The following is an 18,495-nucleotide window of genomic DNA, read 5'->3' as shown; positions in this document are numbered from 1 at the left end:
TCTTGTAGTAAAAACCATTTAAAATAAACACTAAATAATGTATTTTAATTACTCCATAGATGAGGGATAAATGGATAACATTCATCATATGAATTTAATCTTTTTTTTTAAAGATTTATTTATTTTAGAGGGGTGGGGGAGGGGCAGTGGGAAAGTGAAAGAGAAACTCAGGCTGACTCCCCGCTGAATGCAGAGCCCAATGTGGGTCTCCATCTCACGACCTGGAGATCAGACCTGAGTCAGAACCAAGAGTTGGACACTTAACTGACTGAGCCACCAAGGCACCCCAACTTTAATCTTTTTAGAATTATAAAAGTATTACACACACTTAAAAAGAATTAAACATAACTTAAAGGAGAAGATAAGAGATTTACAAGCACATAACAATTTGAGAGATGGAGCCTAGGGATACTTGCCTTAATGTAAGAAATTAGCTTCCAGTTCACTGAAAGGGACTATGCAAACAAATTTCCTCCCATGCCCAACTCTGCCACGTACCTAATATTCATATACAATTACAGATTTTGTAGCATACATAATAGAGCTTTTAAGAAGGCAAGACCCAACACAGGTAAGCAGTATAAACACAACCCTATCATAACAACTATTTACTGAGTGCCAACTATGTATGTGCTGGGGACTCAGGCTTCCAACTCAGACCCTAGCTTGTGCTCTTTGAAGTGCCATTGATGGGGAACATAGCTAGAATCCTTCCCTTTATCAATGACCCCATGCCCAGGGGCATTTGTTGCTCCCAGCTTGAGGAGACAGGTAGTATTAATCAGATGTCACCTCAGTGAAGCCTCTCAGGCTTGGTCCTGGTGAAGCCTTTTCTCCACTGCCAGGATTGTGCACTCCGTGTTGTTACTGGTCCTGAGTCCATCTCCTTCATGACACCAAGATACCCCAGGACCTAGGCTACTTGCTCATTTCTGTAACTTTATGGAGGAGCTAGTACATGAGCTGGCATGATGCTTTTCTTGACTGACACCACCAGCGAAAAGGTCCAGACTTGAAGGAGATAGGAGAGCTGAGGTTTAGTCACCCTTTTGACCCAGGTGTATCATGTACATGATCCCATGGAATCCTCAACACAATGTTGTGAGGTAGCCATCATTATTCCTGTATTACAGATGAAGAAACTGAAGATCAGAAGAGGTAGACCTGTCCAAGGTCACATAGCTAGGAAAAGATAGACCTGGACATTCTGCTAGAAGCTGAGAGAGGGGTTGCTGCACATTCCTTTCCTTTACCCCTATTCTACCTGAGTACAATTCTAGATGCAGCAAACCTGATAAAAGGCAAAATTTGGGGATAGGGTTCTACATGCATGGGGCTAATGGTGGAAGGATGGTTGCACAGGGGTGGGCATTAAGCCTCCTCCAACCTCAAAAAGACTAGTCTGTGCATCTCCCAGGAACACAGGCAGCTATGGGAAGGAAAAAAAAGTCCCTCATAGCTTGGACTCTGTTCTGGGCATAGATTAGGTAGTGCTTTAGGAAGCCTCCCTCTGGCTTCTATAAGTTTTACCAATAAAAGTGCATTTATTTAGGCAGCCCTCTCCAATGTCCAGGGAAAAGAGCCACGTTCAGTCCTCAATGTGAACTTTATGAGATGCACAAGTGAACCTTTACTTTTTCTCTGTTGAGGGATCCAAAAAAGGATCTGGGGAACCCACAAGGGAAGGGAGTAAAGAAGGGATAGGGGCAGATCACAAACCTTGGGCCTTTTGCCCCTGCCTAGAAATGTCACAATGCATGAACTCAACAGACAGGTCTCCTGGTCCTTTGCTTTGGCTCTGGGCCCTACCAGCCCTAGCTTTACTCCATAAAGACTGTTCTCTTTCACAGGGGTCATATACCCCAGAGTTCACATAGTGGTCCCAAGTACAAATTCTTTGGTCCTCCTGCCAGAACACAGCCTTCTTTATGATCCCTTCTGGAGGTTAGGTACCCCCCACCAGCTGTGTTCCTCACAGGGGTGTCTGACATCTGGTCCCATTCCTCTGGGATGAGGCAGCTGTTGTTCTTGGAATGATTAATCCCATCATTCCTTAGGCCCGTGAAGGGATCTGGTTAGCAGCTGCCAAAGGTGTCCTACATCTGGAAGCAGCTGGGCCAGTATGGGATAGCTCCTACCATCCAAAACCCTCCCTCCAGCTGGAGTTCTGTCTCTGGGGCCTCAAAAAACAGGGTTAAACCTTCTTTTGGGGGAAGGCTCTTTTAAGGCTCTACTGTTCTAATTCTTCCAGCTTGGGTTTCCCTGATTCAGTCCATGAATCAACAGCCCCAGAGGAGCAGAAAGGAGATTTGCTTAGAGATACTCAGGCTCCTTGAGGACTGGACCAAATTAGAACTGAAGTTTGGGCTGAAACTGAAGCCAGGGATATTGGCAGCAACTGCCACCCTGGCACGTCTCTTGGTGCTGGCCGAGGTTGGAGCTGCTGGCAAATGCCACATTGCAGACAGACATAGAGCTTCTCACCACTGTGGGCCACATGGTGGATGAGCAGGTGAGAACTCTGGCTGAAGCTCTTGCCTCACTCACTGCAAGTGTAAGGCTTCTGGCTTGTGTGAGTATGTTGGTGCTGCAGCAGATCTGAACTGTCTACAAAACTCTTGCTGCAACTGGAGCATTTATAGGGCATCTTGCCTGTGTGCGAGCATTGGCGTTTAAGGAGCTTGGAGCTGTGGTAGAAGGTTTTGCCACATTCTGAGCAGGCATAGGGTTGTTCACCCAAGTGGATGCACTGGTGCTCAATGAATTGGGCGTGCTCACTAAAGCCACGGCCACGCTAAGTCGTTCTTCATTAGAGGCTTCTTCCCTGGTCCAGACCCTGACCTACATAGGTATTTCAGGACCAGCAGCATTTCCCAGGAGGCCGACTGTCGCATACACACCAGGGAGGGCCGCTCAGGTGGAACTCCCCTAAGGAGGGAGGAGCTCTGGGACCCCCGGAATCCTATGTCCGATTCCCCTGCCACTTCTGGCGATCATCGCAGTGAAGACCTGTTTCCTAAAAACCAGCCACTCAGTTCACAAGCTGAGGCTGACCAGGAGACATTCCGGACCCAAGGGGGGTGGGGGTGGGGGGGGGGAAGGTCAGCACCGGAACCGGAAATGTCCACTAGCCCGTGCCGCTCTAGGAAGTGGCAGGGAACGGTCTCGGTAGGTTTAACCCTCTCATTCACTTAACTGAGCAAGAGCTCACCATCAGTGGCCGCTGTCAGGAACTTGATACTTTGGGCCTGGCTCGCGATCCTGAGTCCGTCAGCGCGGATTTCGGTGCCCGGGCCATCACTGTGGTGCAGGGAAGCGAGCTGGAAGGAAAAGGCAGTCGCTGTCGTGAACACGCGGGGGGGGAGGGGTTGGAGTAGCCACGCCACCTGGAGCAGCACGGTACTGAGACTCCATGGTCGGATGTCTGAGTTCTCCAAAGGAACCAGTCCACTGCGAGGCCCCGGAGAGTTTCTCCTCCGACCTAAGCCAGGCGTGCTAAGCAAGGAGCCGACTACAGATCCCAGCATGCACCACACGCGCCTCTGGGGTTCGCACAACGATTAGATAGCCACTACTCTCTACGTGCCTTCTGCGACTGCCCAGAGTCCCGGGATTGAGAACTACAACTTCCAACTTGCAAAATAACTGCGGCGGCGCTACTTAAAAAGCGTCAGAGAGGAGGTGCCTGGCCACGCCCCTCTCTTCCAGTTCCGCTCCCTTGGAGGAGCGGCGAGGAGGGGGGCGGAGCCTTAGGCTTGAGCCAAGATGGCGGCTGCGAAACCGACCCTCACGGACTCGCTCTCGTTCTGCCTCGCGCAGCTCACGGCGGCGGCCGGGGAGGGTCTAGGTGGGGGAAAGGACACAGCTACCAACGAGACACCCTTGGGCCGTGCGCTCTTAGCCCTCCGCACGCGCCACGTCAAGGCTGCAGGGGGAATCGAGCGCTTCCGGGCGCGCGGCGGGCTCCGCCCCCTTCTCGCGCTGCTACGGCGAGCGGCTGCAGCGGGTCCCGCCCCGTCCCAGGCTGGCCCCGGCTCCGCCCCCTCGTCCGTCGAGTCAGCGACTTCTGCTGGCCCCGCCCCCTCGCCGGGCCCTGCCCCCTCCGCTGCGTCGTCGTCGACGCCCTCGCCGCCAGCGCGCCTGCGCAAGACTCTCGACTTGGCGCTCAGCATCCTAGCCAACTGCTGTACGGAAGGGGCGTGCCGGGCTGAAGTGCGCAGACTCGGAGGCATTCTCCCTTTGGGTAAGTGCTCCGCCCTCATTTCCTAGAAGGATTCCACGCGCCCAGCAACTTCTGTTTCTGGGCCTGGGCGGAGTTTTGAGTTCTTTGTGTTGTAGCCTGAAAGAACATGCCTTCTGACCGCGCAACACCCATAAAGCCCTCAAGCCTTCTCTGTCTACACCCGAACCTGACCAGATCAGATAATTCATCCATGACCTGCGTATTGGTTGTTTCCTCGAGTTTGGGCCAGTGGAGACCAAAGGCTTATATGGTGACTTCTAGGTGATTCTTACTCTCCATTTATGAGGTTTATAGCAGACACTCAGTGCCTAGTGGGTGGCCCTGTACAGGGCTACCATTTGACGAACTTGGGTCAGAAGGTGTAATGGTTCTCTGCAGTGAGAAATGGAATAATAGCTACCTCGCAAAATTGAGGTAGGGAGAAAATGAAATACAAGTAGAGAACGCAGATATTCTAAGCATGGACTGGCTACTTTGAGTCATTAAAAACTAATACAATAAGAAGAAATCCTAACGGAAGATAACAAGCGGGGCGCCTGGGTGGTTCAGTCGGTCGGCCTTCGGCTCAGGTCATGATCCCAGGGTCCTGGGATGGAGCCCCGCGTCGGGTCCCTGCTCGGCGGGGGGCTCTGCTTCTCCCTGTCCTTCGGCCTGCTGCTCCACCTGCTTGTTCTCTTTCTCTGTGTCAAATAAGTAAAATCTTAAAAAAAAAAAAAAAGATAACAAGCTTTTCTGTTTACCAGCTAAGTTGGCGCCTCTTAGTGGCAATGTTGGGAATATAGTTTATACACTGCTGCCTGTTAGGAAATTGTGCCAATTTTGATAAAATCTTAATTTTTTGGATAAAACGAAACTTTAACATATTTTAAACTTGTATAAAATGCATCTGGACCATAACATGTTTGACAAGAGACCTGGTACATTAATAAGTCCTCAATAAATTACAGGTTTTGTTATTAGCATATGACCCTTGTCATTCAGTCACTATTCTACATTTTAAATATCTCCTGAATCCATCCCCATTTATCCTTCTCCCCTCATGTGCCCAGGGACTGGTGCCCATGTGCGGGGCTGTGCTGGTAGCTTTGTTTAAGCCACTGTCCTTTCTCACCTTAACAGTGGGGACAGCCTCCTGGCTGCTCCCCCTGCCTTATTCTTTTCCTCCATAACCTGTTTCCCTCCATGGCTACCAGATTGTATCACAGCGTTCCTATTCTTAAAATCTTGTGTGGTTCCCAGTGCTCTCATATTCAAGTCCTGTCTGATCTCTTGGCCTGGCATTTGAGGCCCAGCACAGACATTGGAACTCATTTCTGGGCCTTTGCAAAGGCTGCTTCCAAACCTGAAATGCCCTGTAACACCCCCATCCACCATCCTTCTAACAAATACCTGTCTGTTTAACCTTTCAGACCCATTAAGTGTTAGCCTCTCTGGAGGCCGTCCCTGACCCTCTCGGGTCACATTCTTGAGGTCATTAATGAGAGAGACAAGAAGGAGTAGGACCCTCAAGAGGCCGAATTCTCTTGCAGTGACTATTCTTCAGTGTGTGAAGACAGACAGCATCCAGAACCGAACAGCCCGTGCTCTGGGGAACTTAGCCATGGAACCTGAGAGCTGTGGGGACATCCATTCTGCTGGTGAGAAGGCTATGAGTGTGGAGTTAGCTAGGGCTTGGCGGTGGGAGAGGGGCTTGGGTGTCTCCTTGCTCACTCTTTGTCCCCCTCTTCCCTCTCCAGGTGCTGTTCCCTTGCTCGTTGAGAACCTGACAGCCTGCCAGGACTCACAGTGCCTGCAGAGTGTGGTGCGCGCGCTCCGCAACCTGGCGGACTCACCCCAGCACCGCCTGGCCCTGGCACAGCAGGGAGCAGTGCGCCCGCTGGCTGAGCTTCTGGCCGCTGCCCCAGACCCTGCGCTGACCTTGGCCCTAGTTCGGGCGCTCTTGGAGCTGAGTCGAGGCTGCTCCCGGGCCTGTGCTGAGCAGCTGAGTCTGGGTGGGGGACTAGGACCACTGGTCAGTTTGGCCTCCCACCCCAAAAAGGCGGTACGAGAGGCAACTATCCTGATCCTTGCCAACCTGTGTGCCCAAGGCCTTGTCCGGCCTGCACTGGGCAATGCTGGGGGTGTGGACGTGCTACTGGGTGAGCTCCGGCGGCGCAGGGGGCCCAATGGGGCTGGCCCGGCCTCCCAGCAGCCCCTGGTGCGGGCTGTGTGCCTGCTGTGCCGGGAGGCCATCAACCGGGCCCGGCTGCGGGACGCGGGCGGTTTGGAGCTGTTGATGGGTCTGCTCCGGGACCCTCGTGCCAGTGTTTGGCACCCTCGTGTCGTGGCTGCCCTCGTGGGCTTCCTCTACGATACCGGAGCCCTGGGCCGGCTTCAGGCTCTGGGCCTTGTACCTCTCTTGGCTGGACAGCTGTGTGGTGATGCTGGTGAGGAGGAAGAAGAGGGAAGAGAAGCTGCTTCTTGGGACTTTCCTGAGGAGCGGACCCCTGACCGGGCAGAGGCCGGAAGCTTCCGAAGCCTAAGGTGAGCGCCCACCTGATTGCCGTGGATTGAGGGCTCCGGCTGTCTTCACTCCCCTCATCCCCCACTCTGTCTCAGTAGGACTCTTACTCTGATCGATTCCTCGTTCTCCCCGGACAAGACCCCTTTCTAGTCACCATTAAACACATGTCCTCTCTTCCTGGGTCTGCCTTTGGCCTTGCACCTCTGAACTTTGGGACCCAGACAGGTTCACTGGGCCTTTTTTATGTTGTTGTCTGTTTGCCCCTCACTAGAAGATAAATTCTAGGAGGATGGGGACTTTAGTTTTGTTCACTGTCTGTGCCCAGTACCTAATACTGGGCTTGGCGCATAATAGGCATCAGTAATTGCTAAATGAGTTGGGGTTTTTTTTTCCCCATTTCTCTTTCTCCCCTTTCTCCCCTCGGCCCCACCTCCTCTCCCCGGCTTCAGTCACCTCTTTTTGCACGACAGCTCTTGCGGCCCTGCTCCTTTACCGTGGCTGTGGGTTCAGTCTCTCCTTTCTCCCTCTGCAGGTCGTGGCTGATCTCTGAGGGCTATGCTGCAGGCCCGGGAGACATCTCCCCTGACTGGTCCCCTGAGCGATGTCCCCTGCCTCCAGCACCACCCGAGCCAGCTGAGCAAACCAACCCCACCCTGGGTCCCACCTCACTGCGGACGCCCCGCACCCTGCGCACACCTGGCCGCAGCCCTGCTGCCGCCTCCGAGGAGCCTTGGGGCCGCGAGGGGCCGGCGCTGCTGCTCCTGTCTCGATTCTCCCAGGCTCCTGACCCAAGCGGGGCACTGGTGACCGGCCCGGCCCTGTGTGGCCTGCTGGCCTACGTGACGGGCTCGCCAGGCCCACCGAGCCCCCGCGCGCTGCGCATCCTGGCACGCCTTACCTGCAACCCTGCCTGTCTCGAGGCCTTCGTGCGCAGCTATGGGGCTGCGCTGCTGCGCGCCTGGCTCGTGTTAGGCGTCGCCCCGGATGACTGGCCCTCCCTGCGTGCCCGGCCGGCTCGGCGCCAGCACCGGGAGCTTGGTGTGTCTCCTATGAGAGGCCCCATCCCCTTCTAGTTCTGGACCGAGAACCTCACCGTGCTGCTCACGGTTCTCACTGCCCTCTCCAGCCTACCATCCGACTTCAGTCACCACATGGGAGGAGGAGAGGGACTCCCAGGATGGCACGTTCTGCCCCATCCTCTGCCCAAGTCTTTGGGCCTAGATACCCCAACACCAGGCTTGGCCCCAACAACTTAGAATCATGCTTGTCTGTATTTCTTTACCCAGTCTGCTCTTGGTTCTGCATTGTCCTGACTGCCTTCCCACTGGGCACACTGACTTGGAAACCCACGGCTCAGGCCCCATGTCTTCCCGGGCCCCCCCACTACTCCCAACACAGCCAGGAGCTGCCCTGTCTTCTGTGTTCTGATGCACTCCCTGACCATCACACTTTGTTCTTGTCCTTGACCTCCCATTTCCTAGCATCTGGACCCTTTCCCTCTAGGGCCTGTAGTCATCCCCTCTTCCGTGCCCTGAGGTTTTTGCTTCCTTTCAGGGACCCAGAGTTGGGACATCAACTCCCAGCCTGACCTGCTGTGTCCATCTCTGCAGGTGAGATGTTGCTGCAGAACCTTACCGTGCAGGCCGAATCACCCTTTGGCGTGGGCGCCCTCACTCACCTGCTGCTCTCTGGAAGCCCTGAGGACCGTGTGGCCTGTGCACTGACCCTGCCCTTCATCTGTCGGTGAGGGGGATGTGGGTGTCTCACAGGGGTCAGGGGGGCAAGGTTGCTATTCCGCAATGTCATCCTTTTTCACCTTTCTTCCCAAAGGAAGCCCTCTCTGTGGCGCCGGCTACTTCTGGACCAGGGCGGCCTCCGTCTCCTCCTCTCAGCACTAACTCGGCCAGCTCCACATCCACTCTTCCTCTTCTTTGCTGCCGACTCCCTTTCCTGCCTCCAAGGCCTGGTGTCTCCCACTGTGATCCCAGCCCTTCCACCTCCAATCCCCTTGGACCTAGATTCCCCATCCCCTTGCCTCTATGAACGTCTGCTGGGCCCAGCCCCCATCCCAGCCCCTGACCTGCACTTCCTACTGGACTCAGGCCTACGGCTCCCTGCCCAGCGAGCTGCCTCAGCTACTGCCTCGCCTTTCTTCCGGGCTCTGCTAGCTGGCAGCTTTGCCGAAGCCCAGATGGACCTGGTGCCACTTCGAGGCCTGTCACCCAGCGCAGCCTGGCCTATCCTGCATCACTTGCATGGCTGCCGGGGCTGTGGGGCTGCCCTGAGGCCCATTCCCCCACCGGGCCAGCCCCTGCTGGGCTCAGAGGCTGAGGAGGCACTGGAGGCCGCTGGCCGTTTCTTGCTGCCGGGCCTGGAGGAGGAGCTAGAGGAGGCTGTGGGCCATATCCACCTGGGACCCCATGGTGGCCCAGAGTCAGTGGGTGAGGTATTCCGCCTGGGCCGGCCCCGGTTGGTTGCCCATTGTGCCCGCTGGACCCTGGGGCCAGGGCAGTGCCCGCGGAAGCGGGCCTTGGCCTTAGTGGGGCTTGTGGAGGCAGCAGGAGAGGAGGCAGGGCCCCTGACTGAGGCTTTACTGGCTGTGGTCATGGGGGTTGAATTGGGGGCCAAGGGTTCCAGCTTAGACTGTTGATGTTCCCTGGGAGGGGATCCAAGGATGAGTTGGCTATGACGGAGGACTCCCTCAGAGCAGCATGAGAGGACGCTGAGCAGAAGTCACCATCAAGGATTGTTGAGAGAATGGAACTATACCCCAAGGTGACGGTCTGAAGATGCAGGAGTGAGAAGCCAAGGCCACGGTTGGAATATGGAGCCTTCAGATGGAGAACAGCCCAGGGCCCCAGGCAACCTGGCCTGGCCCAGCCTTCCAGAGTTGAGATTAAAAACTTTGGAGTTGGATACTCCTATTGTGTGGTGTCTCTGCTTACTTTCCTGTGGGACTCCCCCCGCCGCCCCAATCAGCCAGCATCTTGTTCAGGTTGCTGTATCAATATAGGCTACCCCTGGCACGTAGGAGTTTACTAAGTAAGTTCCTGGAGTCCTGGGATAGAATAGAGTACTGGGAGGAGCCTGCTTCCTGCTCATGCAACTTCATTGCTCAGACAAATACCCAGCTCGACATACAGACTTTGGTCAGGGATGAAGGGGCTGGGCTGAGGGAATGCAGTAAGTGTGGGGATGTATGTCCAAGGCCTTGGCATTACTGTTTCCTGAGTGTCTTTCACTCATCTTGGGCCTTCAGTCTCTGGGTCTGTTTTCATCTCTTGGGTCACTTATGTATCCTTCTGCTATTAGCCTAAGGGGAGCCCTGCTGTGTTCCTGGAGTCCCTGAGGCAGGCCCTGTCTTCGTTTTGCTCAGAGATAGCCAGAGCCCCGGGGTGCATTCAGGTGAGGGAAGGGCTTATGTTGTGCTATGATCTCTCAAGGCAGGGTCTCTCTATCACCTGGATCCCAATCACTAACCACTCGGGTGGCAGCCTGACTGAGGAGCGTGCCTGGCCTGGGCCTGCCTGTTAGCCTCTGGGGAGCTAGGGTTGACACTTGCTATCTGTGCCTGTGTGTCCAGTTCTGTGTTCTCAGGCTGTGCATTAGAACCACCCAGAGAGCTTTTAAAAATGTTGATGTCTAGGTACTTTCTCACTGAACTGGACTGAGGGGAGGATGCCCTGGGCATCAGTATTTTTAAAAAGCTCTCCAGGTCAGTTTAATTTGCCCCTGGGTTGAAGCCCACAGCCCAATACTCATGTCTGGACCGAGGGCTGGGTGGAGACCCACAGTCCAGCGGATGCAACACTGTTGTGTCTGTCCATACTCATCTCTAAGTGTTCATTTCCACTTTGATTTCTCAGGGTCTCAGTCCAGGGAAGACCTCTTGTCCCTTTTGTGACTGGAGTCTGTGTCTTGCTTGTCTATGTTCACCAGTATCTTAGGAAAGGGCTCTTTTGGAACAGGTCTGGGTTGCCCCGGTGTTGGGGAAGGGCTTTGTCTTGAAGGCTGGCTGTGGTCTGGCTCCCTGGGAATGTTTTCCCTGAGTCTGCATGGGGTTTGGGCCTGGGTTCAGTTTACCTGTGTCTTCTGAACCTGTTGTCTGATCCTTAGACCCATCACTCCTGCCCTAAACCCAAAAATTCTGTCTGGAGCAAGTCTCTCGGGAATGGCCTCAGTGGACAGGGCTCTGTATAGGACTCGGTGCTAGCTTCGGGAGGTGTCTGCTTGAGGTCCTCAGTCTGTGTCTGAGTCTCACTGAGCAGAGGATCCCGAGCTGGATCTGGGAGAGCCACTTCTCTGACTTTGGCTCTGGCCGCCTGGGCTCCCGGCAGCTGAGGCCAAGGCTGGGGTGTGGCTGCCTCCGCGGCAGACAGGCGGGCTGGGCCTGGGTGGGCCGTGGCCCTCCCTCCCTTACACGCCCCCATCCCGAGTTCTCCCGTTCTTTGCACCCCCGCCCCCCCCCCAACCCCATCCCAGCGGGTCCCGGCTTCCTTACATGGTCACGGCCGGGCCTCCAACTCCCGGACGTCCCCCCCGCCCCCCGCCCCCACCGGACACAGCCCCCGCCCTGCTCGCCCCGCGCGGTGCGCCCGCGCCCCGCCATGGAGGACCTGGGTGAGTGGGGCTCGAGTCCCCTTTTCCCCAGCTCCTCACCGCCATCTGGACCCGCTTCCCCATGCTGGAAACCCCTCGCACTCCCCGCATCTTCCCATCCCCGCCTCCTGTCTTCTTGATTCTGGTCTCTGCCCGCGCCTCCTTTCCGAATCCACGTCCCCCTTCCTGCCTCTCCCTTCCTGCCTTTTCCTGGACTGGCCGCTCCCTCCCTTCTTCCCTCGCTCAGCTCCTCCATCACTAGCTGCCAACGGATGGGCAGGGAGGTGCAGCGCCCGCCAGTGGGCGCCTCGGCTCAGGGGCGCTGGGAAAGGAGGGGTTAAAGGGGTCTGGGGTCCGGGCACTGGGAAAGTAGACAGGAAGGGAGAATACGACATCAAATTCTGGAGAAGAGAACAGGCCCGTCTCAGGGTTTGGGGAAGAAAATAATTAAGGGCCCCTAAATATGGTAGGGGTCGGGTCTTTGGGGGGCACAAAGAGAATAGATGAGTGCCAAGATGCCAGGGAGAGGTTAAGGGTCCCACTATGGTACTCAGAGATGAGTAAAGGAGCAGGGACTTCTAGGTTCTGGGAAGGAAAGGGTTTAAAGGATCTAGATCTGGGGAAGGGAGGTGGTGGTAGTGGGGGGTGTCTTGGTGGAGGAAGGAGGACCCAGGCATCTCCTCCTTCTGGTCTGTTGGAACCGGATGGAAGGCTGTGCTCTCCATGCGAGAGAAGGGGTTCAGGCACCCTGCGATAGGGGGTGCTGCTCAGCAGGGGTAACCGGCTCTGTGGAAAATAAGCCAATCAGAATGCAGGTCCCAGCAGACCTGCCAATGAGGAGAATAGGGTGGGACCCAGAGCCTGGAGATGCGCCAGGGCTGGGCGGGCCTGTTTAGGTCCAGGAGGGGGGCAGGAATTAGTGGGCGGAAAGAGCACCAATCAGAAAGTTGGGTGCCAGGCATACAGCCAATTGAGCAATTTGGGGTGAAGCCAAATTTGGCTTGAGTAAAGAGTCAATTTTGACTGCATCAGGGAAGATGCAGAGAATAAAAGAATCAGGCAGCTTTTGTGTATGACTCCCAAGATGAGCCATTTGGGATGTTTTGGTCATAAATATTCCTTGCTGCCCTTCTACTTCTCTGCCTTGGTCTGACCTGTGTTTCTGTCTGATTCCTGACCTCTGCTCTTAATACTGGCTTCTGTCCTCCTTAACTACTGCCTACTTGGAACCCTTATCCTCTAACCTCTTAAGGCCCTGTCTCTGCTCTAACCTTAATCTCTCAACTTCTCATCCTGACGGCCTCTTCCCTGCAGATGCCCTGCTCTCCGACCTGGAGACCACCACCTCACACATGCCAAGGTCAGGGGTTCCAAAAGAGCGGTCCCCAGAGCCTCTCACAGGTCCCCTGCCCTATGGCCACCAGCCACAGGTGAGATCAAATACTAGGGACTGGAGCAACAACACTAGGGCCAAGCTTGGCTAGGGCTAGGGGAATCTGGGCTTGAGTGGGGGCAAAGTCCAGGCCTATCAACCCACACTTGTGTCCTTCTCTCTGTAGACAGGGTCTGGGGAGTCTTCAGGAGCCTCTGGGGACAAGGACCATCTGTACAGGTAAGGGGCCTGGGAACTGGGGGATGGTGAAGGCAATCGAGACTCAGGTAAGGAGGCTTGGATTCCCCACCCCTGAACACGGACTCCCACCATGTTTTCCAGTACGGTTTGCAAGCCTCGGTCCCCAAAGCCTGCGGCCCCTACAGCCCCTCCGTTCTCCTCTTCCAGCGGTGTCTTGGGCACAGGGCTCTGTGAGCTAGACCGGTTGCTTCAGGAACTTAATGCTACCCAGTTCAACATCACAGGTGCCAGGTTACGGAGACCAGGATGGGGACAGGGCAGGGAAGGGCGGAGACTGAGGGGTATACTCTTCGCAGAGTAGCTGCTAAAGGAACACAAGCCTTAAGGGGGAGAGGGTGGAGTATGGTCCCATGTCCAGTGCCCTTCTTTCCTCTCTGCAGATGAAATAATGTCTCAGTTCCCATCAAGCAAGGAGACTGCAGGGGAAGAGAAGGAGGACCAATCTGAGGACAAGAAAAGGCCCAGCCTGTGAGTTGGACATAGTTGGCAGAGCTGGGAGAGATGTGATGGATCCCTGAGTTACTGGAGGATAGCATTCGTTACTCTGGGGGGCCCTGAGCTGACACAAATTGTGTTCTTCACAGTCCTCCCAGCCCATCCCCTGTTCTCCCAAAGCCTTCAGCGACCTCAGCCACCCTGGAGTTGGATAGACTGATGGCTTCGCTGTCTGACTTCCGTGTCCAAAACCACGTGAATCAGGTGGGGTGTGGGCCGGTGTAGATTTGTGGCTTCCCAACCCCTTTTAGAACCTTCCACATCTGCTGCCTTGCTGACTCAACTCTCATGTCCTCCTTGCTGCAGCTTCCAGCCTCTGGGCCAGCCCAGCCACCAGTGCCAAGCTCTGTGAATGAGGGCTCCCCATCCTCACCAGGGCCGGCTAGCAAGGGCAGCCTCGACACCATGCTGGGGCTGCTGCAATCCGATCTCAGCCGCCGTGGGGTTCCCACCCAGACCAAGGGGCTCTGCGGCTCCTGCAATAAACCTATTGCTGGGCAAGTAAGTGGAGCGCTGTGAGTAGGGATGGAGAGACCCATGGACCCATCCCTACTGACAGCCAGACTTCGTGCTGTTCCCTTTTAATAAATGACTCTGGGAAGTGGGTATTACCATTGTTCATATTTTGCAAATGAGGAGACTAAAGCTCTGAGCCACACAGCACATAAGTGGCGGAATGAGACTTCCGACCCAGTTACCATTGATTGTAGTTCTACTGTGTGCAGGCACCGTATTAGCTCCTTTACGCACCTCCATCTCAGTCTTCACAAAAGTCTTGCGGTGCCACCTACCATCTCTCAGGCACCAACAAAGACTGTTTCTCCTCCACCAGCATCTGGTTTGCGAGCTCTGGTTCTTGGCTTATTGACTGAGTAGATATTATTGATAACAACTGTGCCCAGTGGTTGACCTAGATCCTCTTGCTATATTTAGTGCCCTGCTTCCATCCCCAAATTTCCAATCTTAGCAAAGCAGGGTGGCATTATGACTCTTGTGGGCCCTAGGCATGTTCATCTTCATGGGCCCCTTCCTCCATTAAAAAAAATTTTTTTAAATTGTGTTTTATGACTGTGTTGGTGTAAAGAGGAATATATTAATATTATACATTAAATCGTTTTCTTCTAGTTCATTTTTTTCTTCTGATTTTAAAAGTAATTCCAACATTTTCATGGGCTCCTAAAATTATTGAGGGCCCTAGGCACTGTGCTGGAAGACCTGGGTTGAAATCTCTGTCACTCACAGACTGACTCGAACATTAGGTTCTTCATCCTGGCCTCTCAGGGTGGGTGCGGAGAAATGAGTGAAGGGACTCAAATGGTAAAAAGAAAAAAGAAAACTTGAAATGTGCCATGTAAATCTTAGCTCACTGGGCACATGGCAACCCGAGGTCCACTCTGACCCAGGCCTTACCCCCAACCCGCAGGTGGTGACCGCGCTGGGCCGCGCTTGGCACCCTGAGCACTTCATTTGCGGTGGCTGTTCCATGGCCCTGGGAGGCAGCAGCTTCTTTGAGAAGGACGGAGCCCCCTTCTGCCCTGAATGCTACTTTGAGCGCTTCTCTCCACGATGCGGCCTCTGCAATCAACCCATCCGACACGTGAGCCCCGCCTTTCCCACAGCCCCCGCCCAGCCGTGCCCCGCCCCTTGGCCTCATCCAAGGCCCTTTGGACTCCGCCCACTCTCTCGGACTTCCAAGTCCCTCGTTAGGTCTCCAGCGCCTCAAACTCCTACTTAAACCCGCTTACATAGGTTCGTGATGGGAGAGGGAGGGTAGAAGGGATGGAGGGCCACGCTGAGTGTCCCCGTTCATTCTCCGCAGAAGATGGTTACTGCCTTGGGCACCCACTGGCACCCGGAGCACTTCTGCTGCGTCAGTTGTGGGGAGCCCTTCGGAGATGAGGGTGAGAGCTTGGCTCCAGTCCTGAAAGATACCCGTCTGCGCGACATCCCGCCTCGGGCGCTGTGGTCCAGCCTACTACAACCCCCCAAGTCTTCCGGCCCCACCCTCTCCCACACGCGGGGGCCCCTCCTGTCCCCTCCCGCTTGGCCTCCACCCTAGGCCCGATCCCTCCCTCTCTACTGCTCATTCTGACTGCCCCTCATCTGGCCCCACAGTCTCAGATCTTGCGAGTCCTGGGTGCAGCCAGCAGCTCTTTTTCTTCCCGCTCCGTTCCCGCCCCTAGGTTTCCACGAGCGAGAGGGCCGCCCCTACTGCCGCCGGGACTTCCTGCAGCTGTTCGCCCCGCGCTGCCAGGGCTGTCAAGGCCCCATTCTGGATAACTACATCTCGGCGCTCAGCGCACTCTGGCACCCGGACTGTTTCGTCTGCAGGGTGCGCTGCTGCGGGAGGGGGTGGGAGGGGGGTGGGGGGAGGAGGGGAGCTGGGCCAACCCGGAGCCCAACGAGGAGCCTGGGGCGGGGCGATTATTCAGGCATTCAGGGCAGGGTGCTTCACGTCTGGGGCGGGGTTGTGGGCTGCGGGGTTCCCACGGTGGGTTATTAAGCTCCTAAAGCTAGTCATCTGGTCAGGGGGTTGGCGGCTGACCTATCCTTTCGCGGCCTCCCGCCCCCAGGAATGCTTCGCGCCCTTCTCGGGAGGCAGCTTTTTTGAGCACGAGGGCCGCCCGCTGTGCGAGAACCACTTCCACGCGCGGCGTGGTTCGTTGTGCGCCACGTGTGGCCTCCCCGTGACCGGCCGTTGCGTGTCCGCCCTGGGCCGCCGCTTCCACCCAGACCACTTCACCTGCACCTTCTGCCTGCGCCCACTCACCAAGGGCTCCTTCCAGGAGCGCGCGGGCAAGCCCTACTGCCAGCCCTGCTTCGTCAAGCTCTTCGGCTAATCGCCTGTGAGGCCTGGCCCTGCGAGAGCCCAAGGCCCCAGTGACCCCACCCTTCCCCAGAAGATGAGCTCTCCAGACCCCAGGGCCTTGCTCTTTGAGCCTGGGGGTCTCTCCCCAGCCCACCCTGTGAGGCCCCACCCACTGGAGAGACCCGCCCCTGAGGTACTCTACTCTTGAGGTCTCCATGGTCAAATTCAGAAAAGGTCCGGCCAATTTCAAGACCACACGGGTGGGTCGTACACTGTAAAGCGACCCCGCCTGAGGTCTTCACTTTATCCCCACCCTTGAGGGAGGCCCCTGACTGGAGGTGGGCCCTTGCAATTCCGCCTAATCAGAGGACAGGCCAGGACAGACCTGCTCCCCGCTCCCTCACTGTTCTGTGCACTTTTTTTCTACCCACATAAAAACACATGCCACATCATGCTGGTGCGGTGTCTCTGAGTGCTCGGGAAAGCCTTGCGTGGAGACGCCCTGCCTGTTGCGCTGGCTCGGGCTGCAGCGGGTTCTAGGTCACTGCCCTGTGGCCGCAGTGGGACCTGCAGCCTCAGCCTTGGCAGGCTGTCCTTCACACGTCACATGAGCCTGCGCTGGATTGTACAGATAGTGGGGACCAGAACAGGAGCTCAGGCTGGGCCCCATGGAAACTTCCCACCCTCATTCCCCACTTCTTCAGCCACCTGTATCCTTGAAATAAGCACTTAATCTGTCTCCACCCCCACCTCCCACTCCCACTCCCTCCCACCCTTGTCACCTTGTCTAATTTTCACATTTTTCTCCCCTCCTGAAAAGACCCTCAGAGATGGGGCTCCAGCCAGAAGTGCCAATTTGTGCCCACTCTTTGGATCTGGGCACTAAGGCACAGCTTCCCTCTAACTCGTATTGACTCATAACATCCCCCTCTAACTTGTATTGACTCATAATATCCCCCCTAAGAGGATGACACTTGGGGTGGTCAGAGCAGTGACCAAAGGAAGCACTAGGGGCTGTAAGAGCCAGAAGAAGGCTTTTAACTCCGACTGGGAGTCAAGTAAGTCTTCCTGGAGGAGGAGATACCTGAGCTAAGCCCCAACAGAAATGGGTGGGCCACGGATTTTTAGATGTGGAGTTTAGGTTCCATCTGAATCCCTAAGCCCCAGAGCCTTTCTGAGCCTCTGAACCTTCACTTTGGACCCTGCAGTTCCCTAGGGAGAGGGCTTGGATTCCTGGGTCCAAACTGTAGGAGACTTTGAAGCTGGAAATGATGGATTCTCAGAGGCCCTTCCTGCTTGAGGAGGAGCTGGTAGCCAAGGAGAGCATGTGTGGGTAAGACAAAGGTGAGGTGTTCTCTGTCCTCACCTCGGCCTGACCCCCCAGATTCTTTCCTCTTGGAGGCTCCTCTCTCTAGGTCTTCTCAGGCTTCCTGCTCTTCTCCTTTCACATATTCTCTCTGGAGAATTCTATTTCCTGGCTTGTAACCACCTTCCTGTCTTGAGGATGCCCCAGGTGGCCATCTCTAGCCTCGATTCATTCATTGCACCAAGTGTTTCTTGAGGATGTACTATGCCAGGCTTTATCTCAGGTGCTGGGGAGACCATAGGGAACCAAGCAGACATGCTTCTTGACCTTGTGGAGCTGAAGTCTAGTAGAGGAGACAGATGACAAATACCAAGTGACACATGTGATGAACTAATGGAGACTTTCCTGTTGGCCTAAGTAAAGGTCGCTCTTCCTCCTTGTTTCCATCCATAGCACCTCCCAAGTCCCTCAAAGCATTATCACTATTGCAAACAGGTGTTTATTGGTTGCTTGTTTATGTCTGCTTTTCAAACTGGAATGCAAGCTCCTGAGAATTTGTCTGTCAGATTACATGTTTGTTTTGCTGACCATTGTCTCTCCAGTGTCTAGAATGCTATCTAGCCTGCAGTAGGTGCTCAGTGAATGCTTGTTAATGAAGGATGGAATGAAGAAGAAAGGAAAGGAGGGAAGGGGAAAGGGGGCAAAAAACAGAGAACTAAGTTAGAGAAAGTGAGGAAGGGATTACTTTTAACCAGATAGTCAGTCTCTGTGAATATGTAACGTCTAAGTTGAGACTCGGAAGGTTGAGGAAAGAAAACAGCCAGGCAAAGAGCCTGAGGAGAGCATTGTGGGCAGAGGAAACAGCAAGTGCAAAGGCCAGGATGTAGGAAGGAGCTTGGCATATTGA

At 55.2% G+C, this 18,495-nt stretch overlaps 2 protein-coding genes across 3 annotated transcripts; both read left to right on the top strand.

Moving 5' to 3' along the window:
• Positions 1 to 3,679: 3,679 nt before the first annotated feature.
• ARMC5 (armadillo repeat containing 5) lies at positions 3,680 to 9,628 on the top strand. The gene is made up of 6 exons (XM_032430747.1): positions 3,680 to 4,243; positions 5,773 to 5,880; positions 5,980 to 6,766; positions 7,279 to 7,784; positions 8,357 to 8,489; positions 8,577 to 9,628. Exons 1-6 carry the CDS (start codon positions 3,766 to 3,768, stop codon positions 9,394 to 9,396), a joined length of 2,832 nt encoding a protein of 943 aa, XP_032286638.1. The 5' UTR covers positions 3,680 to 3,765; the 3' UTR covers positions 9,397 to 9,628.
• Positions 9,629 to 11,340: 1,712 nt separating this feature from the next.
• On the top strand, positions 11,341 to 16,733 carry TGFB1I1 (transforming growth factor beta 1 induced transcript 1). 2 transcript variants are annotated; one of them, XM_032430750.1, is made up of 11 exons: positions 11,341 to 11,366; positions 12,660 to 12,775; positions 12,905 to 12,957; positions 13,060 to 13,202; positions 13,359 to 13,446; positions 13,563 to 13,677; positions 13,780 to 13,974; positions 14,897 to 15,070; positions 15,293 to 15,374; positions 15,657 to 15,805; positions 16,047 to 16,733. In XM_032430750.1, the coding sequence occupies exons 1-11, from the start codon at positions 11,354 to 11,356 to the stop codon at positions 16,311 to 16,313; spliced, it is 1,395 nt and encodes a 464-aa protein (XP_032286641.1). In that variant the 5' UTR covers positions 11,341 to 11,353; the 3' UTR covers positions 16,314 to 16,733. The 2 variants fall into 2 exon arrangements, with proteins under 2 accessions (XP_032286641.1, XP_032286642.1); XM_032430751.1 differs by lacking the exon at positions 13,060 to 13,202.
• Positions 16,734 to 18,495: the final 1,762 nt, after the last annotated feature.

This window comes from Phoca vitulina, unplaced genomic scaffold (genome assembly GCF_004348235.1).
Source record: "Phoca vitulina isolate PV1807 unplaced genomic scaffold, GSC_HSeal_1.0 scaffold45, whole genome shotgun sequence".
Lineage (NCBI taxonomy): Eukaryota > Metazoa > Chordata > Mammalia > Carnivora > Phocidae > Phoca > Phoca vitulina.
This window is presented reverse-complemented; position numbering and strand designations above follow the sequence as displayed.